The following is a 27,551-nucleotide window of genomic DNA, read 5'->3' as shown; positions in this document are numbered from 1 at the left end:
GATATTATACCGAGGAGGCTTGCATTAGTTATTCTGACGACGGAACATCTGGTCCTGGGAGCAAATATACAATCGTTAGGCCAACTCCAACAAGCTCCAACAAGCTCAGTCTCGAGTGCTACAAGAACGGATGCCGATCGGAGACGGATCACAACGTATTGCATTTAAGTTCTACAGTGATACAACAATCCCTTGGGGAGGAGAGATGAGCGGAAAATTTCCTCGAGGAAATGCTCGCCCGCAACACTATGCGGGGCCCACTTGACAACGACTCGGTGCTCCCGAGTTTGCGGAATTGATTGTGGCAGAGGCGGAGGTGGCGGTGTGGATCGACGACAGCTTGCACATATTTGAGGAGGGACGCTCTGGTGGAAGGAGAAGGCACGACGGCGAAGGGATAGAGGAGAGCACGGAAGGTGGAGGAGGGTATGTGGTGCTCACCATGGCATCGGTCGGGTGAGAAGAGTTTCGAGGAGGTGGCGTGTTGAGCGATCAGGAGCACTCATTGGACTTAGAGCTGGTGTGGGAGGGAGGTGGAGCGTGACGAGGGGGCAAGCGAAGGACTGGTGGGGCATGATGGAGGAGGGAAGCGGCAGCAAGGTCCAAAGCGTCAGATCTGGCCGTAGTGGAGGAAGGATGCGGCAAGGGGAGAGCGGCGACGGAGGGGAGCGATGGGCCAGAGCGAAGGAGGGAGGCAAGGATGAGGTGGCAATTATAGGAGATGTGCGATACGTACGAGGACAGAATAGTTATAAGAGAGAAAATAAGTATGTATAGAGCATCTGTTAAAGATAGTTGTGAAAGATAGTATTGTAATAGTAATAATAGATATTATAATATTATTATAAGTATAAGATTTTAAAATAGCGATTAGAGATGGCTACTACGTAATGGTACCAGGACTATTACTCTGCCTACCGCAGGTTATAGAAAACAGTAAGTTACTCAGGTCGTACGAGGTGCCCAAGATGCCAACGGCAGAGCCATCAATGCTAAGCACCCCGTTGTGACAGCAACTTACCACATTGGCTAGTTCGCCTGCCAGCGAGAGCTCCATCGCGTTAATGACCAGAACAGTAACCTCACGTTACCCATGTAGCACTACTGCTACAGTCCTATAGTACCAGCAGAGTCAATGCGTTCATTCGAACACCTGATCATATCTCCCCATCTAAGGCTATCCTAATAGATATTTTAAAATTTATTCTCTAAAATATTATTATAGTATCTCATAATATTATTATAGTATCTCATAATACTATTATAGTACTTTTTATTTTTTTCATCTGCAATAATTATCTTATTTTCTACTTTTTATTATTATTATTTTTTTAAACCCACATTTATTCTCAGTAAACAGTGTTGCAGCTTTTTCTCGTCTACCGCAAATTTGCAGCTCACTCCAGCAGTCCAGCTAGCCATATCACTGTCGCTGCACTATAGCGCGAGATAGGGACTGCGCTGGAGTGCTTTGCTGTCACCCAAAAACCGTATCAGCTACTGTAACGTTAGATAGCAGCTCCGCTGAGTGAGCCTAACCGTCCCGGATAGTATGGCTGCAACGTCTGAGTATCCGAGTGCCCATACTGTCCCTACAGTATTGCTGACGGCCAAACAAAAATGCAGGTTTAACCTTGTCCAGCCGTTGACACAATTAGCTGCAGCTCTGTGATTACTGTACCAGTGCTTACTGTACCAGTCAGTAGTAGTATGTCCACACGCAAGAATGGCTTGCATTTTCGATCAACCTGGAAAGGTGGAAAGGCAGCGGCACGCCGGCACCAGCTCTCGGTACTACAGGTACGGCGCAGTTTCGGTGCCGCAACGGGTTACGTGGCTGCTCTGTTCTTGCATGCTTCCTCCACCGGCAAGCTGGCCGCGACAGTAGGGCAGGCCAAAGCTGGGGCGGCGTCAAAGAAGCGGGTATTATTGTGCTGGACTGGAGTTTTAAGGGCATGTATGTTGATAGCATAAGGATGCCAATGTTTGGCTATAGATTTTTGCTAAACTTGTTTAAGGTTTAACGATCAAATTTTGCGTCACACTTTAGCTGGCCTAAGACAATTTTATCACACTTTTTGTATTTATGATGTATAAGATCCAGATAATAAAAATACAATCTTGTCATAACTATAACTATAAATCAAACTGGTGTCTAAGATAGTAAAATTTGACTAACTTATAGCATGATAAAATATAGCCATAAACAAAACATGCCCTGAAACTGGAGCACATATGATTGGCAAGGGATCAACGGGGCAGAACAAGCGACGGAATTGGGCACGGAAAGATATGCACTACTAGAAACTAGCACAACAAAGAGGCTAGGATTTTGCAACACTGAATCTGTTTCCAGTGGGCGTTGAACATGAAACAGGCTGCCTAAAAGCAGTTCGATTGGAGTTTCAGCTAATTCAGTAATCAGGAGTGCTAATGCCGATCATATTAAAGCAGCGAGCCAGTGAAAATAACAGTTAACAAAATAGAGCTACGTAGTACATCATGATCTGCAAGGTATACTGGAACTTTGACTCGACCATTCAGAAAGGGGACAAAGAGTAGTCATGTAGTAGTTTCCATTATATGGTCAACAGAAGCCAACTCGTTTGGAACTCCGCCTAACATTTTAGGCTTCTCAGCAATGAATCACAAAATCAGATTCTTCCATGAAACCCGGTTGCTCCTCGAGTTTATTGACCGTTTCACCGTATTTCATACTCTGGTTTCAGCTTCCTCAAATAGTGACATGCAGAAGCCCCACCAGCTTGCCATTGCAACGAAGATAACATAATGTAAAATTTAGCAACCCTCACTCCGAAGTCCTACCTAAGTCTGATCATCACCATGTTTGCAGAGATAGTAGATAGTTTGACCAGTATAATTACCCAGCTGGCAACCGCTTGTGTTTGTGTATAAGGCCAAGAAAGCCATCCCTTGTATTAATATATGATGACTCTGACAATAAGACGAATCGATCCCAGACAATGGAAGTGACACATACGCTATTTAAAATTCACACACATCAAGAACTACTTAAATCTGCGTGGGAGGTATTACCACTTGAGGTAGAACGTGACACATGTTCTTACTTCTTACTGGTGAGCACACTGAACCTTTGGAGCAGCAGCATCCTCGTCTTCGTCGTACGCTTCCTGCTGCCTCTGGTACCACCTGCGCCTCATCTACTCTTCTATGCTGGCATCATGTGTTACATGCTGAAAATACTGTTTGCGTAACAGTATGTGGTCTCCTGTAGCACCATAGGTACTGTAGCACACGTGTAGTACATTTGTGTAGCACACGTAACAGTATGTGGGCTCCTGCAACGCTATTTGTGTAGTACACGTGTACTATAGCAACTGGTTATAAATAAGGTTAGTTGTTGGGATCATATTAAACTAGTAAGATAAGATCTATTAATTACTCTTAGAGAATGATTAGTTTAGATTGTTATAACCGACTAATATATAAAGGAAGGCACAATATCTATTATAGTCAAGCAAAAGAAATCAATATAATTTTCAGTCTCTTTCTTCTAAATCTCTTCTGATCTTAATTTATGATCTAATTTCTCCTCTAACAGCCAACACCACCTGACTATCCTCCACGCAAATATTTACCCTAACATCATGCATGATGGTCTCTCGCACTGATCCAGCTCCATGTCTGAGAATTGGCCTCCGGACTTCCGTGGTACGATCTTCTCAAGCGCACGGCATTGCTCAGGGGAGAGGGCGCCAGCTTCAGGAAACTCAACGTTGAATTCCACAAAGGGACGGCCCTTCATGAAAGGCCAGCCATGCTGTGGCATACCCTCATCGTTTATGGCCTTATGTTGACCTTTTTGAACAAAATCTATAAGTCAAACCATTACCAAAAGTCTAACCGATTAGAATTAGATACAAAAGCAGAATTATGAGGTGGAAAACCAAAAACGAAACCGTTCATAAGAGGGAACATACCTGGTTTAATAATTTCGCCAGGATTGGACTTGATTAGAAGTTGCCTACCGTCAAGATGGGTCAGAATGAATTGGAAGCCGCATAAAGCCTCAGTCAGAGAGATTGCGTGCTCAATGAACAAATCATCGTATTTCCGCTTAAATCTTGGGTGGTTTTTAACTTGCAAGATAAAAACAATATCTCCTGTCTGAGTGTCAGTGTGTCAGGCTGCAACATGGAAGGCATATTGCAGTGTTAGTTAAATAGTGGACAACGCATGAATAGCTCGGTGGATGTGTATGTATCTGCATATGCATGCATTCTATCGCTACAGAAAAAACAAAATGAACTCACAGCTTCATCAGCTTCACCCTGGAACACAATCTTTTGTCCATGCTGCATTCCTTTCTCAATATGAACCTCAAGAACCTTTTTCTCTTGAACAACTTTGTTAGCTCTGCAGCTTGGGCATTAATCCCGTTCACTTATGATTTCACCTGATCAAGATACAAGGTTACAATCACAAGATAGGCTCAAGCAAAATGCATTTTGCAGAAAGATACAACATGGTCAATGGAAAGATGGAAAAAGAGTAGCATACCTGACCCTCTATATTCAAGACAAACAGTGTTCATCTGTTGGATCATGCCTAATCCTATCTGTCTAGTTATAGTCTTCATTCCTAGACCATGATAACGATATCATATTCCAGGTGCCCCAGACTTGGTTCCTTCCCTGAAAGTAGGGAAAAGAAGCAACAAAAAGGTGAGAATTAAACCCTACTGTAGGATAACAGCATAGGAGAATTTGATTATGATGACAAAGCAAGATACAATTCCAAAGGGTTAACAAACTGAGGCTGAAATGGGCCAAATATGCGGGTTAGTCCACTAGTCTGAGGTGGATTTGAAGGGATTAGTGGCAGGGGAATTTGGATGGGCTTAGTCTCATGGTTTACAGGGGAGGACATAAGTGGGTTAGATTCTGACCCAAGGGTGCAGTATAACCCCAGTTTGTATTGCCAGTATAGGATTACTGTACAAGGACAAACCAAACTGGCAGGGAACAACTCGATTCAACAAAATGAGGATTATCCCAGCTTAACTAGGATTTATGAAATTGACGAGGCTCAAAAGACGAAAGTCAGTTGGAGTTGGATGATAGGTTCTAAATAATCCATGGGGATGTTCTGCATACCGGTGGATTTTGATTGGGTTAGGTGCAGCAGCCTTGCTTTCTTTTTAAACTAGGAGAACAAATTTGGCTGTCCATTCGATTAGTATTTATAAATGCAGTAAAAAAATAGACGAGTTATTGCATATTTGTTTAACATAGACTTGCACATCTCCATTTGAATCAGGATCGACACATTACAACAATCCATTTACAATTCAATACATAGGGACCCAACATGTTTCCTTTTTGTTGCAATATATCCTTGATATACCAGTCTAGAAGTTGCTTTGAAATTGTCAAAAATGATGTCTGCATTATTCTTTTCAGAAGATAAAGTTTAAACAACAAAGTAGTTCATTTTTTCTTAAAAAATAGAGGACTAGCGTAAGGGATAGCAGCTGGAAGCAGTTCCACAGAGGTTTTGTGCAGGGATTCCGTTCTCTATTCTTTCTGAAGAAAAATAGTGCCCTCTAAAATTATCAGGTGACACAAGCATGTTGCCACCAGTGACTTCATTGCTACATGAGACATGGAAGGCTTGCAAGGAATGGACTGAAATGGAACAACCCATATGGAATTAACACGATGTGAAAAGCTAAAAGGATTGTCCAGGATAGAGGTGCAAAACATTTGGTCAGAACCCACGCATCTCAGGTACATGTAATACTAGTAAATAGTAGAAATGAATGCATCGGTAAATGCGGAAAGAGTAAAACACCAGTTCTTGGATTCAACTGCCAAGAGTGAGCAATCATACACATCAGAACAACCAAAACATCCTAATCATATGCAATGATTATTGGTAAATCTGAAATATGACAGCTAAGCCTCTAGCCCTGACTATCAACAGTAATGTCAGAGGACACATCCTATAATAGCTAAACCACGCAGATGGACTGGGGAACCATTGCTATTGAGCTAGTACTTAAAGGCTCTTTATAGTTCCAAAAATGTCCTAGGACTTAACAACATAAGACTAACTTATAGGAGCAATGAAACACTGATAGGTTCAAGCGCCTGCAGACAGCCAAACATAATTGGCAAAAAAAAATTAGCAGCATGAGTGTTGTTTAAATTCCTCTCACTGTAACATGATCATGACGATGTTCTATATCTTTTGTCAGTACCAATTGAGCTCCCACTGCAATCGAAGTAGGACAGAAGGAAGTACAAGGTGCAAGGCTTCTAATATGTACTAAACAACTAACAATTTTTCATATTTCGGTCTAACAACACAAAACAAACTTCAAAGTCACCAAGTTAAACACATGGAAACTTGATGATGACAACATAATCGCATTTGGAATAATATGGTTGCCTTTTGAATGCAATACATATCATGTGGATCCACTGTTCCATAAGAAGCATTCATGGAGTACTCAACATATCAAGATGCAAATGTGAGCACAGTCACTACACACTTACGAATATTAGCATCACAAAATGCAGATTCCAACTAGGACTCCAAAACATTTGGTTGCCTATATCATCCTACAACTACAAGCCAATAATTAGCCTAGCACATGTATACAAGTTGTTTCATAGCTAAGTGTGTATTTTAAAAATCTCTATTCAAGATGAGTAGATGACAACAGCAGCCTGTTATGCAAGTGATGATATCATCTCACACTATGAATGGAATTTTTTCAGGCCAAACAGAAACCATATTACCATTGAAATTGAAGACACAAGATTCCCAAAACATCATGTCTTTACCATTTGTGATCATATTCTAGGAGTTTCTCTTGTTACCGCCAGAATCAATCAAATGAATACAGTTTTCTGCAATTCAAATGCTCAGTAGATCAACCAAACTTGTAACTGAACAAGTCTTAGATTCACATACAGCCATAATTGACCCTTCTTTCTCCATTCTTCATGCCAAATTTTCAATTAGATGGTGTCGTAAGTACAGACAAGGCTACATTAGAAATTAGTTGAGAACCGAGCGATAGCTCAGTTAGTAGAGTCTCTTGTTGAGGAGGCCACCCACCCGGGCTCGAACCCAGGTGCTCACAAATTGTGGGTGCCTCCCTGAGAACTAGTTTCAGCGAGTCTCCTAGCCATATAGAGTTTGGTGCTTCCCTTCTAAGACAAAGCCAGAGGGATGTCATCTCCCCGTGGTCGAGTTTTTTTTTTGTAATTAGAAATTAGTTAGTAATGTTAATTCAGCCCACTTATTCCAAAATTCAAAAGACTCTTCCAGGTCAGAGAAAAAAGTGCAAGATGGAACTTACAAAAGACTTACCCCTTGCACTTTGAGCAGAGAACATTCCGTGATAACGATAACTTCTTGCCTTCTTGGTAGCCCCGTTATACACATCTTCTAAAGACACCTTCAAAGAATGCACCACATCCTCACCACGTTTCGGTCTGCGTACTCTTGAGTTACTCCCTTTCAACCATAAAGCCTTATGTAATTAAAAAGATTCAGGGGAAAAGGTATGGAGAAACTTAAGATAAATAATTTATGTTACCTCCAAAGGCACCACCCCCCAAAAATTGCTCAAATATGTCAAACGGGTTATGGAAATCACCGCCTCCTCCCATTCCCTCCTTGAGACCATCCTCCCCATATTTGCCATATATCTCTCTCTTTTCTGGGTCACTAAGCACCTCATAACCTTTCGATAGTTCTTTAAAATGTACATTTCATTAAATGATCATCAAAACGAACTAAACAATCCAAATTCAAGCAAGTAAACGCCATGTATCCTCAAACCTTTTCTGGGTCTCCACCCTTGTCAGGGTGGTTTTTTATAGCAGCCTTCCGGTATGCTTGTTTGAGCTCATCCTGGCTCGCGGTATTAGAGATGCCAAGCACCTCGTAGTACTTGGTGTTGTTGCCCCTCCTTGGCACACGCCCGAACATGTCTAGATATGACAGTATTTCTGGAAAAGGGATAACCAAGTGAAATCAATTTAAGATACAATTAAAGTTTACCAATTTAAACAATTAATTACATTATAGAACTAAAAAGGTGACAATTTTATGCTCTGCCACAACATGTCTGTTTCCACAAATGTGAACCATTTTTACGCATCCACCAACAGCTCAAAATTGTAAGCTAACAAATTCTCCCTCACCGCAAACAACAGCAAATCTAACATCTTTAGCACCCTAAATTTCTAAAACATCGTCTGAATAAAAAAGAAAAATCTTAATATGAAAGAAAATCTGATCACCCGTACTCTCCCAACCACCACGGATCAAATAGTTTTTCCATGCAACCCAAGAGCATCCAAAAATCCTCGACCCCCGAAATCCAATCCAACCAAACTCTCCACCTCTCCGCCAAACACAACCGAACAGGCTAACAGAACAGCCAAGAACGGAACAGATCAAGTGAAAAAACACTCGATTTTTCCAGCGGAAAAGCGCAGCCGCGATCTAATCGACCTTTATTACAGCATAACCGTGAAAGATTGGTTTTTGATTGGGTATCGTACCTGAATCAGTAGAACCTAGGAGGAGGACGCAGCGGAGCACTACACCGCTCAACCCACGCGAGGGGGAGTTTGCGGAGTCTGTGGTCGTGGAGCTTTATACACACCTGCCCTATCATCGCCGGTTCGTGTGCTTGATCAAGCACCGAGGTAATCCGGACCGTTTAGTGGAGAACATAGGTGGTTCAGATTTGTCTCGGGGTATTACGGTGCCGGCGGAATACAGGCGGGCAAGGAACGATGCAGGCCTCTCAGGCAGGGGCGGACGGTGCCCGGCGACCCCTGTCACCCCCACCCCCTCTCTCTTCGCAGCGGCCCACCCCTGCCTTACCGGGCACCGGAGGCGGGGAAGAGAGTGTCGCTGCGCCGGCTGCCAGGAGCAGGGATGAGTCGTGAGGAGAGGGAAGTGCTGAAGGGGTATGGGCCTGTTGAGTTTCTTTCGAGAGGCTCTTGCTTTCGTGGGCTACGAAGGGAGAGGAAGACAGTAAAAGCCCAATAACCCTGACGCCCAAAGAGGCCATCTGCTGCAGTGACAACTTTTAGAACTTGTAGATTTAAAACAAGATATATTTGATACACAGACATATAAGATAGTATATAAGGATTACCGCAGAAACTCGCCCTGCTTTAATTACTATTTGTTTGCGTAGTTTATTTAACGAAATTGAAGTTAGTCACAACATGCAAGAGTAAACTGACAAAGTGTAGTCTTGCAAAAGAACACAAATTCCATATGATACATCCAGTTCTGCCTCATGTAAGACGTTCCGCCATACATCCGTTGGTAAACCATTGGACGTCAATCCTGTCAACTTATGAACAATTCATTCATGAATGGCGCATTTCATTGCTTCCTTTGAAACTTTTCTTATTCAGAATCTCCTGACTGAAGTAGTAGTACGACAACACCAGGCCCAAATTGCACGCAGACTGGAGTGATTTTCTTGCATCTCTTACACTACAACGTGCTGAATTTTACAGACGTTTTATGCACCTTAATTGCTGCATCAGTACTTAGAAACATTGTCAATTTCCATGTCCAACAAAAGCTCTAATCTGAAACATTGCAAGGTTCGGTAAGTAGGCTGCAACCTAGTCTACAAGAGTACAACTTTCAGCGGCCGTTAGTACTGGTCAGCTGCGTCAGAACAGGCAGCCCAAATGCACAACCAGAAAAGAATGATCCCACCCACGGCACTCATCCATCAAGCAGGCCAATCTCAAAGTTCAGTATTCCTTCATGACGGCTACAATGGCGGGGGCAGCTGATCAAGAGAGTCGAACATGTCCGCCGGAAGGTCGTCGAAGAAGTCGGCAGGCGCGTCCGGGGGCTCGGCCTTGACGCCATCGCCGTGCGAGCACTCCGTGCCGAAGAACGGGAGTATCATCGGAACCGGCTGCATCATCGGAAGTAGCTCCTGGTAGACGAGGTCATCCATAGCACCGGCGGCGCTGATGAACCCGGGAGCCATGTCGCAGCTTTCCGGCATCCCCGAGAAGCCGATCAGAGGGTACGGAGGCTGGTCGAACGGTAGCTCTGGTGGCAGTGGGGCTGCGTTTGACGAACACGCGTGGCTGTCAGTGGCCAGCGCGATCGGTGGTAGTGGTCCCTCGAAACTGAGAAGTACAGAGCCTGTCTGATCATGCGGGACTAGTGCAGCATTCTCGGCGTCCATGAATGGTGTCGCTGCGCAACATTGGCCACTGGAGGAGTTGCCCTCGAATGGAACTTGGTCCAGGCACAGACCCTGACGACAGCACAAAATTCCATCAAGAAACTTAAATTTATACGGAGCAAAGAAACAATTTTACACCGAAATCAACGAATTCTAACTGCAAATGATAATTTTTCTGAACATTTCAGCGAGTAGCGAAGAGAAAGACTGAAGGAGTGAGCCGTGTGAGTTGCAAGTGCTTACCGTGGCGGAGACGGGCGCTTTGGCGCTGCTGCTCTTGCTGGACCGGCCGGGGAGAGGCGCGCGAAGGAGCCTGGCGAGCCGCTTCTGGCGGGTGCTCCAGAAATTCTTGACGTCGTTGTCCGTCCTGCCCGGCAAGTGGGTGGCGATCCTCGCCCACTTGTTCCCGAACTGCCCCTGCAACTCCAGCACCACCCGCTCTTCCTCCGCGGAGAACTTGCAGCCACTGTCGCAAAAACGTTGATTGCATCACCATCATGATCAACCGTGCACAATATACAGGAGACAGCAAATTAATCAGCGCAATGCTCTGCACTAGTGGATAGGTGACGAGGGATGAATCGGGATCATCCTTCTCTATGCGTTCGTTCGTTCCATTTTGGCAACTCGAGAAAGCCAAGCTCTAACACTAGCATCACTTCGATGCATTTCTAACTAGGATCACTTCAATTATACTATAGCAAATGCAGTTCAGACTTCCCAGTGCACGCAAACATATCAGAGACGAGGATGATCGAATCGAACGAACGCATAGAGAAGGTTTGCGCTTACGACTTGAGGTTGGGCCTGAGCTTGTTGACCCAGCGGAGGCGGCAGGATTTGCCGGTGCGCGGCAGGAGGCCTTTGGATTGAATGAAGCTCCAGTCCCGGGGCCCATGCGTGCGCACGTGCTCCAGCAGCACCTCGTCCTCCTCCGCCATCCAGGGCCCCTTCCGCACCACCTCCCCTCCCGCCGCGTCCCTCCTGCCGCCTCGCCGGCGAGCGCCGCCAGGTGCTCGAGCCATTGCCTGCCCCAGCCCAGAGCAGAACGCGACGCGATCCTGCGGGAGAAGTGTTCCGGGAAAGCGCTGCCGCGTCGTGCTCCTTATGGGCCCGGGCAGCCGGGGGGAGTGGCGCACGTGGCGCGGACGGTGAGCGTTGGGCGGGGATCCGACGGACGGGTTTGATTCGCGAGGGGCGTGCGTGAGGAGCGGGCGCACGAACCCGCGTGGTTAACCGCTCCTCCCACCCCCACGACCTCCGATTTCCGCGGCCGAGGATGTTCTGTGTCTCGCCGACGTCTAAACCCGACACATCATGCCAGAAAACTTTTGTTGCCGCGAGCCGGCAAAATTCGCTCGCTCCATTGCCCGTTGGATCACTAATCAGCGATCGTTCCAGTCTACTATTTGGTCAGAGATTTTGTAGAGGCGAGTGATGGGTTTCAAACAGTATTACTTAAGATTTTGTAAAGAGGCAGTGACGGGTTTCAGCAGTGTCACCTAGATATAGACACGAATATCAGAACAGTTAGGTGCTCGTACGTTGCAACAAAAATATATAATCTCTTTTAAATAATTATGTTTTGCATACTAACCATATGTCGAATATTTGAATTTGCAAAAATGAAACATGTGAAGCATTCCAATATTTTGTCAAACTCAAACATGACATTAATTTCTATTTCTATTCTATACATGCAAACAAATATCATCCAAAGGATCCCCTCAAATGAATTGCTATTAGGATCCCTCAAATAAATGCTACTCAGTAGTTCAATTTTAACCCTGAAGCTATCAGATATGAGTAAAACAAAAACAAAGTTTAGCGAACTTTTCAACGTCAAGTTAGTTGACAGAGATCTTTTGATACAGTTAGAAACGAAACCGAAGTCACTTGGTAAGCTAACTATTTATGTGTATTCCATTTTTGACACACTAAATTTAGGTGCGGCAATGAACAAAAGAATGAGAAATCTACAATGATGAACTGACAATTTATGTGTGAATCATTTTCGACACTTTGGTTTATCAGCCTATGATGATAAACTGAACACAATGTTATATGAAGAACAAATAGTTTTGCATTATCCATGAGTAACAAAGCATTGGGAACCAACATATAACAGACCGTAGTTCTCACCATGAGGAATTGGAAGCACTTTTCATCTTTCAAGTGCCAGTTGCCGTGGTAAATCAAAGAACAACTATATAACTTGGCATCTTGAAAGTAATGCAAGTATTGCCATTGGCTCTCACCTGAGCTTACTGAACCCTCACATCACTAAATCTGATCCACAAAATTGCCTGATACTCAAGCAAAGCTTCCAGCTTCAGCTCCATACAACAATAATTCATATAGCTTCATGAAAAAGTAAAGAAAATATAAACAACTACCCTGATCAGTTCAAATTTTTGATAGAAAAATAAACAAATCTAATGCGTAAGTGGCAATCACGTTAAGATACATCCTAAACCCAGGAGTAAATACATAAAAGAAAATGCATAATTAATGCAATCAAACCCTATAAATGAAATCTGAAAAATCATTTATCCTTTAGACCACTAAATCTGCTCCAGCGAGAAACAGAGAAATCTTACCCATGCAGCGAGATGAGAGCAGGGCAGTCATCCTCCTACGCGGCATTGTCTGGAGTTTGGTAGCCATGGACCAACATCGCTTACAAGTGGTAAATCACCTGGTGCCGTTCAAGATTTTGGACACCTACAATCACACAACGACTTAAACTTATCCGGAAAATTGTAGCGTAGGTACTCCTTCCTCCCCCACAGTAGTAGGTAGTCCCCAAGCTGCAGCCGTGGCAACAGAAGCAGAGAAGAATGTTAGGCTCCAGAGTAGAGTATGAGTTCAACAAGAATTGCAACGTAGGCCAAGCTTAGAGCTGAGCACGAATTTGCCAAATCCATAGAGACGGGAAGGGGAATATCTCACCGATGCTGATGGGGAGGATGTCGATGCCATGGCCAACCTAGGGAGACAGGAGACACGCGGGCATCGTTTTGCAGATATGGAGTTGGGAGTTGCATTAAGGCGAAGATGGCGGAGGCCTATTCATTGCCTTCCGTGCAGGCGATGGCACTACCATCCTCTCCTCCATATTGGTGCATGCGCCAGTAGTCATGGCCCCGAAGTCGTCTCTTACCTTGCCTTGTAGCAGACACGCAGAATGGAGTGGCCACACACCGGTGAGCTGTGGCTGAGTTTCCCCCGTCAATCAGGGCGGCTAGATCCGGTGCTGGCGACGTCGTGGACGGTCACATCTACCGCCGGTAGGGTCGAGGTGAACATATTAGCATTGCTCCGATCCGCCATTGCTTGGTCACGAACTCCAGCGGAGGGCGCGCGGCCACCGTGGTGCTCAACATCGGCGGCCAGGTCCTGTAGAAGGGGAAGAGGTGGTAGGGAGGCACCCGGCTATGGTGCATCGGTTGGAGTAGGCAGGGGGACGTGGCGGTGGGGAGGAGCAATGGCGACGGGGAGGGGATGGGGCACAACTGCGGGGAGGGGAGGAGTTGGGTAGGCGGGTGGTGCGGGACTATGTTGTTGGAGACGATAGATGAGCCGGGCATGGAGAGGGGAGCAAGGGACCGGACCGGCTCCATATGTCGGCGCACAGAAGCGGGGTGAAGTGTGGAACAAGAGCGAAACGCGGATTGAAGGGGATGACGCACGACGAAACTATTAGCAGAGATATGATTCAGATTCTGTGTCTGATTCGGTAAAAAGAATTAGACATACGAAATATAACTCGAAAACCGACATAGGAATCAATGCGGAGATTCAACAATTGACACCAGTACAGTATGGAACCGAATTGGAGATCAATTTTGATCAAAATAAGCTTGTTATACAAGTACAGCAGTGATCTTATTACTCCTTTACACTTGCAATTCAAAATGACACACACCTAGCTCTCAAATGTGAAGGAACCTAACCCAGATCACATGAAACTGTTGCCGTTCCAGTTTTCCTAGTAGGACTAAGAATTACCACCCAAATCACAGTCGCAGTGTGCTAGTCTCCTCCCACTCGGCGAGGAGGAGCTCCCATCCACCTCCGGATGCTCGCGCCCACGCCCTTCATCTCCTCCACCTGCAGATACACGCATTATGGGCACCAGATCAGTGCAAATTTGTCGCAGCAAGTGGCAGGATTCACCGCACGGGAGCAGGGCTTTGACTCCGCCGTCTTACCGATCCGACACCTGCGGCGACCACTCCGGCGGCCACGGCGGTGGCGCCGGCGCCGACGAAGAGGCTGGCGATGGCGAACGCCCTGAACGGCATCGCCACCGCAGTGCCGCCCCTGCCTCGCCGGAACCACGCCGCCCCGGACGCCGCCTGCGCCGCGCTCGCCGCCGCCCACCACGGCCACCTCTCCGCCTCCCCGCCGCCGCGGTCGCTTCGCTCGTCCATCCCCGCCGCCACTAGTATTCAGGTCTCAGGGGTCACCTGTGTCACTGTGTGAGTGGCAGCCTATACCAACGCGGATTCGGAAAGATCACCGACATGTGGGACCCATATGGGTGTCGCGGCTTTCTAGCTCACTGATATGCGGGACGGGTCACCACCACCAAGGCGCCTGTACTGGCAGATCGCGGTAAGCTCACCGTCCACCATTGCTGTAACAGTGTGCCACCAAGCCCAGCTTCCATGGATTCCATGGGTCGGAGTCTCACGCGGCTTCTCCTAGGGCTCCTGCTACTATGGTTCAATTGGTGCTTGGTAAGCGTAGATTCGATTCCGTTGGATTCGGTTTGTGTAATTTGGATTTGGTCGTGATATCGTTGATGATGGGTTGCTGGGGGTTTGGGTGTTGACCCAGGCGGTTGGTTGCGGAGGCGCGGAGGAAGGGGGCGGGGCGTTTCCGGTGGTGGTGAGCACCTGGCCGTTCCGGGAGGCGGTCAGGGCGGCGTGGGAGGTGGTCTCGGCCGGTGACGTAGGGGGTTCGGCCGAGGATGCTATCGTCGCCGGCTGCTCCGCCTGCGAAGCGCTCCGCTGTGATGGCACAGGTCAGTCCCTTGCCCTGGCGTTCTCCTTGCAGCATCGAGCGAGGCACAATTGGCTCACTAGGTCCTTGAGCTTAAGCGGAAACAATGGTGTTGCTCTATGAGCAGTACTGATACATCAACAGCAGGCTGGAAGCCGTATCGACTAGCTTCGAAACACCATGTAACCTCGTTGCAATAGAAAATCCGGTAGTTAATCCAAATGAATTGTTAATATACCCCAATGATTTATGGTTTGTGTCAAGGTTATCTGTAGTTGTATGCCGGCATCTCTGCTTGCATTAGTGTTTTCCGTAGTTCTATACCAGTATTGCTGCCTGTATCAGTTGAAGATAATTGTTCCCACGTTATCCTCTTCACTGGTAGATATATTAGATAGTGGTCAATGCCTGGCGCCATCATAAGGGCTAGTGCATGAAACTGATTTTAAACTTGAATAGCAGTGTAGTAGCAAAGTGGATTATGACTTCTCCATAGGCACTTTCCGCCAGGTGATTGTCATAACTTAGAATTTGAACATGTTTGCTGCAAAATGTATCTTGTAAACCATCGATCCCATTTGAGCTTCCCTTGTTGTACATAGAACCAAAATGATGTTCATTCTTTTGATGAAATAAATAGATGTACAATAGTTGCAGGACTTCAATAGGATCTTTTTCAGTGATTTGACCTCATTTTGTTGATAATACTAATGCATCTAGCATAAAGTCCTTTGAACATATTGATAATTTGTAAAGTGTGTTTTTTATAATGGATTGTACATTTGTACTCTCATGATATGCCTGTCTGCATGCTTCTCAGGGTTTAATTTACTTGAGCCAGTAAAACCAAATAATGGTTAATATGAGGTGTTGATCTCAGTAATAAAAACGGTGTGAGGTGTTGCACTGGCTGCGCTAGTTTGCTCTTACTCAATTACAACGATAATCAGTTGGCACATAAAACATTAAATGTTTCTGCCTACATCGTTAAGATAATGCTAATTGCAGGTACTATTATATGCTTCAGATGATTAATGTTGCTTTTTTTAGAGATATATTCCCATTTTATATCTAGTGTTTGAACTCCTGATGCATTCATTTATGGTAATGATCTTCCTTGTCTACAACTTATTTATTTATTTATTTGAACAACTTGTTTATATTTAGCATGCCTCATGAATCAACCTGGTTATGATTTTAACTATTTTATGTTTCACGCAGTTGGTCCAGGTGGAAGTCCTGATGAGAATGGCGAAACTACATTAGATGCTCTTATCATGAATGGGGTAACAACTGTTTTACCTAGTCATGCTGCAGTATACATTGATATTTTGTTCCAGCACTCATAGTGGATGTAATATATTGCATAATCTTCGCTTAAGGAAACTGGCAGGCATCGATGGAAATTGGAGCGGTGGCTGCCATGAGATATGTTAAGGATGGAATTAAGGCAGCAAAGTTGGTCATGGAGCATAGCAAGCATACACTGCTTGTCGGAGAGAAGGCAACAGCCTTTGCAATTTCAATGGGTCTTCCAGGACCAACTAACCTCAGTTCACCAGAGTCTATTGAGAAATGGGCAAACTGGAGACAGAACAACTGCCAACCTAACTTCTGGAAAAATGTTGCTCCTGCTGGTAACTGTGGCCCATACCATCCTATCAGTTTAGCCTCAGTTGAGGCTGAGGACTCTGGAAAGCATGTGGTAGAGGGGAGTCAGGGACATGTCTGCCATGGATGGTTCCAAAGTGATAATTTACTGGATCCAATAAACTCCCATTTGAAGTTTGTTAATCGTCACAACCATGATACAATCTCTATGGCAGTAATTGACAAGGTGGCTATTGCATTCTATATTAGTTGACCTTTTTTATAAAAAGAATTTTAATTGACTTTCAATTGTTATAAATCTGTTATTGGTGTTGTTTCCTTTAGATGGGTCACATAGCAGTTGGGACATCAACCAATGGTGCTACATTTAAAATTCCAGGAAGGTGAGCATTTTGCCTGTTGTGGGGTGATTTCACATCACAATCTTAGCATGGACCCATCTTTAGCTAAAAAGCTAGTGTTCTTTCTTGATGCATCTAATTACTATGTAGCATGCTTTCTTACTGTTTGACGCATCTAATTCCTATGCAGCGTTCTGTCTTTTACTGTTTGATGCATCTCTCCAATCTTCTTTGAGTGTGGTATCTAGTCAGAGCCTCTAGTCTTGTAAATTGTAATACTGGAGTGGTATCAATGTTTGAATTTTTCAGTATCAGATAATGAAGTCCGCCACCTGTCCTCTTCTCTTTGTATCTACCATCTATGCTGTGCATTTTGCATTTCTTTACATGCACAAAATCACTTGCTATATGCTGAAATATTCCAGATTAGGCCTCCTTGTTATGGGCCTGTGGAATCCATTAACTTCCTAGAAACCTATATGTGTTACCCAATGAACTGCTATTAGGCCTATTGTCACTTTGCTTGGTATGAGCCGCATGGCACTTGCTTATCCATCTTTTTAACCATCTAACCTTTAGAATTCCAGATGAATTCATCTTTCCACGACGAGCCGATTGCTCCACTATTAACCTTATAAATGCTATGTATGTTTGGCAACAGGATGAAATTGGTGAAAAAATCTTAGTTTTTCTCTTGATAAGTAGTACTAATCAATCATTTGATTCCAGGGTAGGTGATGGACCAATACCAGGATCTTCTTCATATGGTGATGATGAAGTCGGAGCTTGTGGAGCAACTGGCGATGGTGATATTATGATGCGCTTCCTTCCATGGTAATGAAGAAATGACTAGTTCTAAAAGATTCTTGTTCTAAATGACTAGTTCTAAAAGATTCTTGTTCTAAATGACTAGTTTTAAAAGATTCTTGTTCTACTCTACTGAAATAAAGTTTTGCACCCTAGGAACCAATCCTACTAACCACACATAACAATTCTAGGAAAGGTAAATATGAAATAGTAAGTGCAAGAAATAAGTATGGAATGTAAAGGGCAGAGAATGCAAATACTCGGCACGACGACTTATTCCTGTGGTATCGGTGGATTACCATCCACCCCTAGTCCATGTTGGAGCCCCTCACAAGGGTCAAACTCTCCGGTCGGATAACTCCGTAGATAGCCGTTAGAGCTCCCCACTTGTTAATGGGTCTCCTACTAGGTCTCTCCCGAATACTCACCGCCGTCTTTTAGTGCTTCGCCATTCCGGCACGTGCCACTCCTCCCACACACAAAGCTTGTGGCCGCTCCACAAACTTCTCGAAGGGTTTCACAAGACAAGAACGCCGCCAAGCCGCCTAGGTGCCGGGAAGCACAAAGAGAACAAGTATGGACCACTCAGTTGATCCAACTCTAGGCTAATCACCTAGCTAGATACACACTAAGTCTAAACTAGCACTAATCAAGTCCTTAATCTTATGCTAATTGCCTTGGTCTTCAATGTCCTCAACTTTGGTGGCAAGAACTCTTCTCAAGTGTATGTGTGTGCTCCTAAGATCTAGCACCCTTAAATGATCGAGTAGGAGGGGGTCTATTTATAGCCTCATCTTCTAAAACTATCCGTTGCCTCTCGGTCCCAGAAAACTGTGAACATCGAATGATCCGGGGAGGACAATAGAAACTAGCCGTTGGAGTCCACTATCACATAATTGTATCATCCGGTAGTCTTCAATCTTCATCACCGGAACATCCGGTGAGTGTATCTAGCTAACTCCAAGCCAAGCAACCTCTCTGCATAAACCTTCCGATGAATCCTCCATTGTGCTCATTGGAACATCCGATGAGTGTATTGTTCATCTTCCAGTGAGAATAGTGGATCATCCGATGAGTGTTGGCGCTTGGACCTCTTCACTTCATTTCTCTCTGGAAACTTGTTTCGGTGTAACCTTCCAGTGCACTTTAGAACTTTCGGTGAACCTTTTGGTGTTCACATCGGATCATCTGGTGAGTGTAATGCGACATGATCTTTGTCCAATTCAATCCAACCTTGTCTCGGTTTCGATGGCTTTTATTCCTTGATATCTTGGGTCTTCCTCTAGTCTATTAGGACTAGCTAAGCCTAGTGTGCATCACTACTAGGTAGCTAACCTAAATACACTAGATCAAGCTACTGAACTCAAACCCCTCTTTACAATACAGCTAAAGAAAACAAATCTGTCTACACAAGTGATGCTCTCAACACCATGATCATATGTCTAAATAATAGATCATTTATATCTTCATGTAGCTCTTTTTTGACCTTGAATTGCAACTCATTCGAGGAATTTGATACCTCAAGTACATCACATAGCATCTATGAGACCAAACCTTGCATACTCGTAAACTAAGTTATTCACATTGACTATGTTGATACTAATCACCAAAAACACATTAACCCTATGAAAGGATCATTGATCTTTCATCAACCTTATCATACATATCTGTTGCAGCTATCAAGTGGTAGAGAGCATGCGACGAGGGATGGAGCCTCAAGACGCTGCCAAGGATGCGATATTAAGAATTGCCCGTAAATACCCGGATTTCATTGGTGCTGTATTTGCAATCAACAGGAAAGGAGTGCATGCCGCGGCATGCCATGGATGGACATTCCAATACTCTGTAAGGAATTCCAACATGCAGGATGTGGAGGTCATTACAGTATATCCTTAAAATGGCAGTTCATGCTGAACATTGTTTTCTTCATGGACGCTCCTGATGTAGCAATGCCCTGTGGGGATATTCTGATGATTTTGTAAAGTCGAATTGTTCTGAAGCCGACATCTTGTTATATGGTAGCAAATTGGATGCACCCTAGTCGGATTTTTAAACATGTTGAAAGGCTTCCAAACCTTTTCTTTTGGAATTTCGCATGTTTCAGAGTAGTTTGTAGAAAAGTTAAAATTGCATATAGTCATGTGCTCATTGGAACCAACTACCACGTTTAATTTCTAGTGGTTCCCCTGAGGACTAAGGTGTTCCAGCTTTCAAGATTCCTGAATCTTGAGAGGTTTCTGCTTGCTACATTTTGTTTTTGCATTGGGTTGTTTGGTTTCTTTATCTTTCGAGTTAGTTACGTTAACAAAAGATGATATTATGTCATTTCTATTATAGACTCTAGGAGTGTGTTTGTTTGTTTGCATGGCTCAGCCCGTATGAGTTGAGACAGGCTCAGTTGAGTCAAGCTGGGAAATACAATAGGGTCTGTTTGTTTGGATGTATGTGCTCAGTTTGGCTGAGAAAAAAAATTGTGTTAGGTTGTCTGTATGAGTATACGTTGTATTATAAAGAAACTCATTTTTTTTTATCAAATAACCTAGGATTTAAAATATTTTTATAAACTAGTACGTCGTAGGATAAGAATATTAGTGAATTTTTTACGATTTTTGGAGAATTTTAATTAAATATTAACTTAGTTTTTTTTTCAAACTAATTAAAATAGTTTGCTAATGAGCTCTAGTTTATTTTAAAAAACGTTTAGATTTTTTTACCTCTCTTTTGGACCTCTAAATAAAATCAAAAGTTAAATAAAGAAATCGTGTGTACAGTACTTTTGCATCTCCTCAACCAACCCTGTGGAAACGGTCGATTCCAGCGTACACGCGGAGCAGGATGGGTGGATGCATGTGTATGAGCGGATGCAATCTCGAGCGATAGTACCGACAACCAAATACGGAGCAAACGGCCTGCGTCTGCACACGCGGAGCCAGGCCGGCACGCGTGCCGCATCCAAACACGCCCTAGAAGTATACTGTTTTGTCAATAGTTTTATTCTTATATAAGTACATCCAAAAGGATAAGCCAATTGCACGTCGCTGAGCGTCATATCAGGCTGCAAAAATGATTCGTTCTATATTTATTGTGGTCAACGATGGCCATGGCCTCACATTTTATTTTTGTCTTTCTTCTTTCGGGTTTGTGCAACTTGTTTTTCGACTACTTACTCTGACCCCTGATATAACTCTATTAAGACATCTCCATGATAGACTATTTGACTAGCAATATCTTATGTTGGTAATCTATATGAATTTTAGAAATTAATAGTTAAAGATAAAAAGATTTAACTTAGAATAATTCTAAATAAACTTATATTTGGAATACGATGTAGTACATTATTGTATAGCTCTGCAATCACGTTTGCGCGACGTGAACGTGCGTTATCCAATCTGGGCTCTTACGATGGCCTCCAAGTTCTCGAAGAGCCATCTGTGTGCTACAGAACACTGCGATGGGACGAGGAAGAGACGACGGAGGCGCCGCATTAGTTTACGCAACAGCATCTTTATTTTTGAGTGAATATCATAAAATTATATTTTTCTCTTCCTATTTTATGAAACTATTATTTTACATTATTTTATTATACTTCTTTTGGTTTAACTGTCATAAAACTATATTTTTTTCTCTTCTATTTTACAAAAATTATACTTATTTTGTATCACTTTATCAAAAAAAATATTTTTGTTACTGTGAACAAATATGATAAGATGGACTCACGCGTCATACTTACAGGTTTCAGCTCTCATCGTTTACTAACGTGATCGACTACATCATGTTACAATTGTTTGCTAAATTAGCAGATCTTACACTATCTTTGAGTTCCTTCTCTTAGAAGCTACCGATCTGGTACAAGTTGAATTCCCGGACATGAAAAATTAACGCTAGTGGGAGTTGGTGTGACACCATCTAGTCACCCAAATGATTCCATACCAACCCCCACCAGCGCCATTTAGACAACTAAATGATGTCAGCCTCCACCAGTATCAATTTTTCACTTCTAAGAATTTAACTCGCGTTAGATCGGTAGCTTTCAAGAGACTGAGCCTAAAGATCACGTAGCATCTGCTAACTTGGCAAACAATTATGACATGGCGTAGTCGCTGACATCAACAAATGGTGATGGCTGAAGTCTGTACGTATGATGCATAGACTCATCTTGTCAGATTTGTTCACAATAATAGAAGTGTAATTTTATGATAAAGTGATGTAAAGTAAGTGTAGTTTTTTTTAATATAGAAGGGGAAAAATGTAGTTTTGTGATAGTTAAATCAAAAGAAATGTAATTTTATGATAAATGATGTAGAGTAAGTATGATTTTGTGATATGAGAGAAAAATATAGTTTTGTGATAATTAAACTAAAAAAGGTATAATGATATTTACTAATATTCTTTAGTGTGGGGGCAGCTGCGGCAGGAACAGGATGAGTACTCGCTGAGTGTCTGATCTGGTCGATAGCTATCGCGTGCTCCGTAGATGGGTCCAAAATGCAGGAACTACCATGGAGAATATATGTGCACGCGATGCAAATATTAGTATATCTTCTCCCATGACGACAAAAATTATATATATTCCGGATAACTTCTTTTTTGAAAGTTATATTCCGGATAACTTAAGCACACATGATTGCACCATGGTAAAAATCCGCCAACGGTAACGATACCGTCAAGTGGATCTCTGAAACACAACCCGCTGCCCCGTTGTCTAACATGGGCAGAGCACAGTTGATTAGAGAGAAATACTAAAGTAGCCTCGATGAATCTTCAGAAGCATCCAACGTGAGGATAAGTGGAGTTTCTCAGAAGAAGCTAGGTTATATATGCAAGCAACTCTCGGTCCACAAGGCAACGCAACACTTGTCCAAGCAGAGAAGCAACCACCCTTCCATCGCGGTCTCGTGGAGGAGGAAATTAGCCATCCGAAGTCAGAAGGAACCTGCAGCAGAAGAGGTAGCGATGCTGATCCTGGACCTGGCGATCTGGATCATCCCAGTGACGCTCGTCTTCGTGCCGTGCCGCCGGCTGGTCGTCCTGGTCGCCAGGCTGCAGGAGCTGGAGGAGTGCATCATGCGGCCGAGGTCATTGCCCCCGGACGCATGGTCGTGGAGCCGCGTCGGGGGCGTGCAGACCATGAGCATCATGATGTGAAGGGCGGGTGGGTTCTCGCCTGCTCGGTCCGGAGGCGATTCCGATTCGATCCTCTGCAATGGAGGTGCGTACAGGGCGGAGGGCGAAGCTTCAGTTTTACGAGCTGGGAGCTTTTTCCGGTGACTCATATCTGTGTTCATATTTCTGTGCAGTATGGGTAATACTCCATTTTGCTTTCTTTTTTTCTCCATTTTCTTGGGTGTGTATTCCATAATATTGTCCAGTAAGGAAATCAAGAGATACTTTAGTTGTACTTGTACATGTCATTCAATTGAGGGGTCCAGCGATTCAACTTTTTGCCTTGGATCTCATTTGATATCTCACGTAAACGGAGGGAGTGCTCCCGTTTTACCTAACTTTATTCGGTCCTCGGGTACATGATTCAGGCCCTGCACTTTTTACCTTATCTGTGCATAGATTTTTTTTCCCGAGAACGTTGCGCATAGAGTTGAACTTGGCACTGCAATTGCATAGAAGTGAAGAGCGCATCTTGTAGCAAAACTCACCCCGCGACAAACAGGTGCACACATCTGAGCCTGATCAATCAAACCGATGACAGGCACATCAGTGCTTGCGGGACGGGACGAGAAGTCGGTCTCGGGGAAAACGGCCGTTCACCCGATCTGGTTGCGCGCCCATACTCGCGGCAATCAGAGCACGCCTGCGGCGGCGATCACAATATCCCAACTCCTCTCCCCGCGCCGGCAGAATTTGGCGCTCCGTTCCGAGGTCATCGTCTGACCTCTGACGGAAGCTCTCGGCGCAGAGGAGGAGAATTGTTTGCGCTGTGTTTGGCTACTCGTGATTCGTCCATGTGCCATCCGCCGGACGCGCGTACCGGCACCTCCAACGCTGCAAGCCCAGACTGGCGAGCGGACCGCAGTCGGCGGGAGCTCTCTCGGTTTGCGAGGTCTAATCACGAGTAGGGGTAATTATTCTGATTATTTGTTTATCCTAGGTAAATATTTAAATAGGATAGTGTATAAGTAACATTTGGTATGTACGGCACATTTGTCGACGAAAATACTATCTGACGGTAGAGTGGTATGGGTGTAGGTAAGACGTATCCATATTTATGAAACCGTATAGTTCTTTGATGATGTTCTTGTTTAGTGTTCACATGTTTATTTAAGTCTTTGATGTACAAGTCTGTTCAAATGTTCATTTGTGTGGAAATTGTGTTGTGCTTGTAAGTAGATGATCATACTGACGTTCAGTATACATCTTGCTGAAATTATACTGAAATAATACATCTTGCTGAAATTATTTGAGCTAAAATCATACTAAAATCATTTATTTATATGTTGTGTTGCAACCATTACACTATTCTCACGTAAAATGAACGAACGATGCATGGAACTTATGATAGTGTTTAGTATATTTGTTATGTCAAGTAGGTAAACGGGTATACTCATGGGTGATGGGTTTAGAGGCCGCTCTTTGCCCGTAAGCGTTCGCGGGTGTCACGTCATAATTATGTAATTATGTTATTAAGTATTATAAGTATCATGTTTAATGGTTAAACATTCTGATTGCTTGTTAATTCTTTTGGTGGTTTAGAAATTTGCTAGGAGTTAGGAAATACCGATCTTAGATTTTTGATTTAGTTTGAGTCTCATCTAGTCTTTTGGGTAAATAAAAGAGAGAAGGAATTGAGAAGGGATATAAATATTTTTTAGTTGTAATATTATTAGTCTCTTCAACACGTGAGACTCATCTGACTGGCCCCACCATCTTTTCCCTCTCTTGGGCAGCAGTAGCTCACCCCTCCCTCTCTCTCACCCTCACTCACCCAACCGAGCAGCTAGAGCAGAGCTACTGCTCTCCTCTCCCTCTCTCCTCTCCCTCTCTCAGCACTCTCTCATTCTCCCTCAAATCTCCCCTTAAGTACTAAGATTTGAGGTATGCATACATTACTATTACATTCCCCACATCTCTAGCTCTATATCCATCCAAGAGTTTCTCACCTGTTTGAAGGTTCGTAGGTTTTGCAAATCAAATTCGTCACCTTGCTTCACTGCATTTTCAACAGCTCTATCATCTTGTTCGCCGAGCTTTTCATTCATTTTCTCCTTCCCCAATGGTCACCAACTTAGGTAAGGGACTTTGGGTAAGTATCATAGGACCCCATGATAGTAATGCACGGTTTTAGCTTGGTTTTGGATAGGTTTGGAGTTGTGTTATGAGTGGTGAAACACATTTTGTTTTTTGAGGTTGTAGAGCTAGAAGAGATGTTTGAATAAGTTAGGACTAGCGAATCGAGCTTGTGGAGTGAGCAAGGTAGGTTTAGAACTAATGCTTTAGTACCCTTACATATTTATGTGGTTGGATTTTGATATGCAAGATGAATCGGCAAAGAAATCGTCGCAAAACCCCTTTCTACAAGAACCCGGAGGTTCCGGGTGAAACTCGGAAGTTCCAGGTGAGCACATTCTTTTCTACCCCAATATTTGTGTTGTTTAGCGTGTAATTTAATTTTAGAACCCTAGTACTAGTGCATATATATGTTTAGGTGAGTTAGGTCTTACATGCAAGTTGAATCAACCGTGAGAATTGTCGCAAAGTTCATATATGCCAAAACCCGGAGGTTCCGGGTATACCCAGAGACTCCAGGTAATTCGTTTTAGAATTAACCGAGCACCCTCGCTCGGAGTAATACCCAGAAAATCCGACCCAACCCGAAAGTTCTAGCCTGGCCCAGAAGATCCAGATTGGTTTGAGTTAGGATTTGACCGAGAACCGTCATTCAGAACTCCACCCAGATGTTCCGGTTTGACCCGGAACTTCCGAATGCCTATCAATTTTTCTAATGAAGTTTAATTCATGAACTTTCTTTGTTCCTTCGCGTGTCTTCTTGTACTCTTAGTTTGTCTTTATGATGTATCATTTATGGTTATGCATCATGTAGCATATTTTATGGTATCTCTTCCATGCTCATCATTGCACCCGTTTTTCTTTAATGAACGAATTACCGGAGGCTAACGCTAGCATGATCGAGGGTGAACCGGATTTCGTTGTTGTTGATTGTGATCAAACTGAGCACCAAGGCAAGCATCTAAGCATACTCTACCTATTATTTTGGATCATATATTATCTTTAATTTGATAAAGTATGCTATATGTATGTCATGTATGATAGTTAGTCGAGGTCGGATTTTTTAAGTAGATCCTTATTGTTGCATTACACTTCCTTGGTATTATTGTCATTTGATCCATTGTAACTCTATGTATAACACTCAATGATCTAACTTAAAAATGAATATGTTATGCTTAGCAAGGTTTAGGTCATTGATAGAAGTCGAGCGGTGGTTCGACCATTGTTCGCGAGCTTAGAGCTTATTTTTATTTACAAAGACAATGATGATGATGGAATGCATATTTTTGTGAGAATGAGATTAGATTCGGGCGAACAATAAGGATGGCTCAAGAAGGGAGTCTCGGATATTATAGGCTCGCTTGAATCATTTAAGCATCGTCCGTTGTGTAGTTGGCTTTAGCATTTTCTGTACTTACCACATATCGATATTGTCGGAGGATGAACTCCTGTCGCAGGGATCCCGAGAGACCCCCTTTTTAGAGATTCGGCCGGGGGGATGATCCTGAACGAGCTTGTTTGGGAAATAAGCGGGAAACGGAAATAAATACGGTGGCTGGTGGGAGATGATCGTCCTAGTGCGAGAGAGATGGGTGCACCGGGGTTTAGACAGGTTCGGACCGCACGGGGGCGTAACACCCTACTCCTGTGTGTGTGTTATATCTCTTCTTGAAGGGAATTCTTCAAGGATGTATCTGTTACAGGGGTGAGCTACCTACAGAGAGCTTGAGGCTCTCGTGTTCTAGCTTGGCTTTTGCTTGTTTGTGATGTTCTTCGCCTTTTTATCTGGGCTTCCTTGCCTTGTTTTCCTTGTTTTCCCGTCTGTCTACCGAGAGCTCTCTCTTTCTTGAGTTCTCCATCCTTTCCTTTTATAGGCGCGCCGACCTTGACTTATCCAGAATGGGAAAGAGGGGGTGCGAGTGCCAAGGCGCCACGGAGAAAGGCGCCATCATTCCGTTTTGGCGAAGTGACAGGGGCGGTGGAAAAATGCAGCGCGCATCCGACCACCCGCCACTGTGGATGCCCTCCGGCGCCATTAAGGGGGGCCACCGGGCAGCCTCAGAGGTGCCCGGTGCGCCCACCCTGTCTTGTTCTCCTGCCAGGGTAGGGTGGCAGGCGGAGCGCTTCGATTCTGGCAACGTTATCCCGAGGCACCCGGATGAAACGGGACGGGACCCGTGCATTTAATGGACCCACGCCCCCCTGCCTGTGCATGGCAGGGTCTGACACTGGGGCGTGGGCAGCTGAGAATGTCAGGATGTCAGGATGTCAGGCCGCGCGTGCCTATTAAATGCGGCATTGGG

General features: G+C 44.1%; 3 protein-coding genes and 1 pseudogene across 4 annotated transcripts; 1 reads left to right on the top strand and 3 right to left on the bottom strand.

The window, feature by feature from the left end:
* Positions 1–2,629: 2,629 nt before the first annotated feature.
* Positions 2,630–8,969, bottom strand: LOC133888957 (chaperone protein dnaJ A6-like; annotated as a pseudogene).
* An 842-nt stretch (positions 8,970–9,811) lies between these two features.
* On the bottom strand, positions 9,812–11,318 carry LOC133889549 (probable transcription factor MYB58). Its single transcript, XM_062330028.1, has 3 exons — positions 11,033–11,318; positions 10,484–10,706; positions 9,812–10,312 (listed from the first exon to the last, which is right to left on the bottom strand). The coding sequence occupies exons 1-3, from the start codon at positions 11,263–11,265 to the stop codon at positions 9,812–9,814; spliced, it is 957 nt and encodes a 318-aa protein (XP_062186012.1). The 5' UTR covers positions 11,266–11,318.
* A 2,743-nt stretch (positions 11,319–14,061) lies between these two features.
* On the bottom strand, positions 14,062–14,682 carry LOC133889186 (uncharacterized). Its single transcript, XM_062329665.1, has 2 exons — positions 14,455–14,682; positions 14,062–14,353 (listed from the first exon to the last, which is right to left on the bottom strand). The coding sequence occupies exons 1-2, from the start codon at positions 14,674–14,676 to the stop codon at positions 14,276–14,278; spliced, it is 300 nt and encodes a 99-aa protein (XP_062185649.1). The 5' UTR covers positions 14,677–14,682; the 3' UTR covers positions 14,062–14,275.
* A 168-nt stretch (positions 14,683–14,850) lies between these two features.
* LOC133889185 (probable isoaspartyl peptidase/L-asparaginase 3) lies at positions 14,851–20,143 on the top strand. 2 transcript variants are annotated; one of them, XM_062329663.1, is made up of 7 exons: positions 14,851–14,985; positions 15,086–15,272; positions 16,472–16,536; positions 16,644–17,087; positions 17,186–17,244; positions 17,932–18,036; positions 19,686–20,143. In XM_062329663.1, the coding sequence occupies exons 1-7, from the start codon at positions 14,914–14,916 to the stop codon at positions 19,903–19,905; spliced, it is 1,152 nt and encodes a 383-aa protein (XP_062185647.1). In that variant the 5' UTR covers positions 14,851–14,913; the 3' UTR covers positions 19,906–20,143. The 2 variants fall into 2 exon arrangements, with proteins under 2 accessions (XP_062185647.1, XP_062185648.1); XM_062329664.1 differs by lacking the exon at positions 14,851–14,985 and having other exon boundaries at positions 15,199–15,272; positions 16,633–17,087.
* The last annotated feature ends 7,408 nt before the right edge of the window (positions 20,144–27,551 follow it).

This window comes from Phragmites australis, chromosome 13 (assembly GCF_958298935.1).
Source record: "Phragmites australis chromosome 13, lpPhrAust1.1, whole genome shotgun sequence".
Classification (NCBI taxonomy): Eukaryota; Viridiplantae; Streptophyta; class Magnoliopsida; order Poales; family Poaceae; genus Phragmites; species Phragmites australis.
This window is presented reverse-complemented; position numbering and strand designations above follow the sequence as displayed.

Coding starts and splice junctions, on each gene's coding strand:
- LOC133889549 (XM_062330028.1), bottom strand. CDS start 11,265: ATGGCTCGAGCACCTGGCGGCGCTCGCCGGCGAGGCGGCAGGAGGGAC. Junction 10,707..11,032: donor CTCAGGCCCAACCTCAAGTC/GTAAGCGCAAAC, acceptor TTTTTGCGACAG/TGGCTGCAAGTTCTCCGCGG. Junction 10,313..10,483: donor AAGCGCCCGTCTCCGCCACG/GTAAGCACTTGC, acceptor TGCTGTCGTCAG/GGTCTGTGCCTGGACCAAGT.
- LOC133889185 (XM_062329663.1), top strand. CDS start 14,914: ATGGATTCCATGGGTCGGAGTCTCACGCGGCTTCTCCTAGGGCTCCTG. Junction 16,537..16,643: donor ATGCTCTTATCATGAATGGG/GTAACAACTGTT, acceptor GGAAACTGGCAG/GCATCGATGGAAATTGGAGC. Junction 17,245..17,931: donor ACATTTAAAATTCCAGGAAG/GTGAGCATTTTG, acceptor ATTTGATTCCAG/GGTAGGTGATGGACCAATAC.
- LOC133889186 (XM_062329665.1), bottom strand. CDS start 14,676: ATGGACGAGCGAAGCGACCGCGGCGGCGGGGAGGCGGAGAGGTGGCCG. Junction 14,354..14,454: donor TCGCCGCAGGTGTCGGATCG/GTAAGACGGCGG, acceptor GTGTATCTGCAG/GTGGAGGAGATGAAGGGCGT.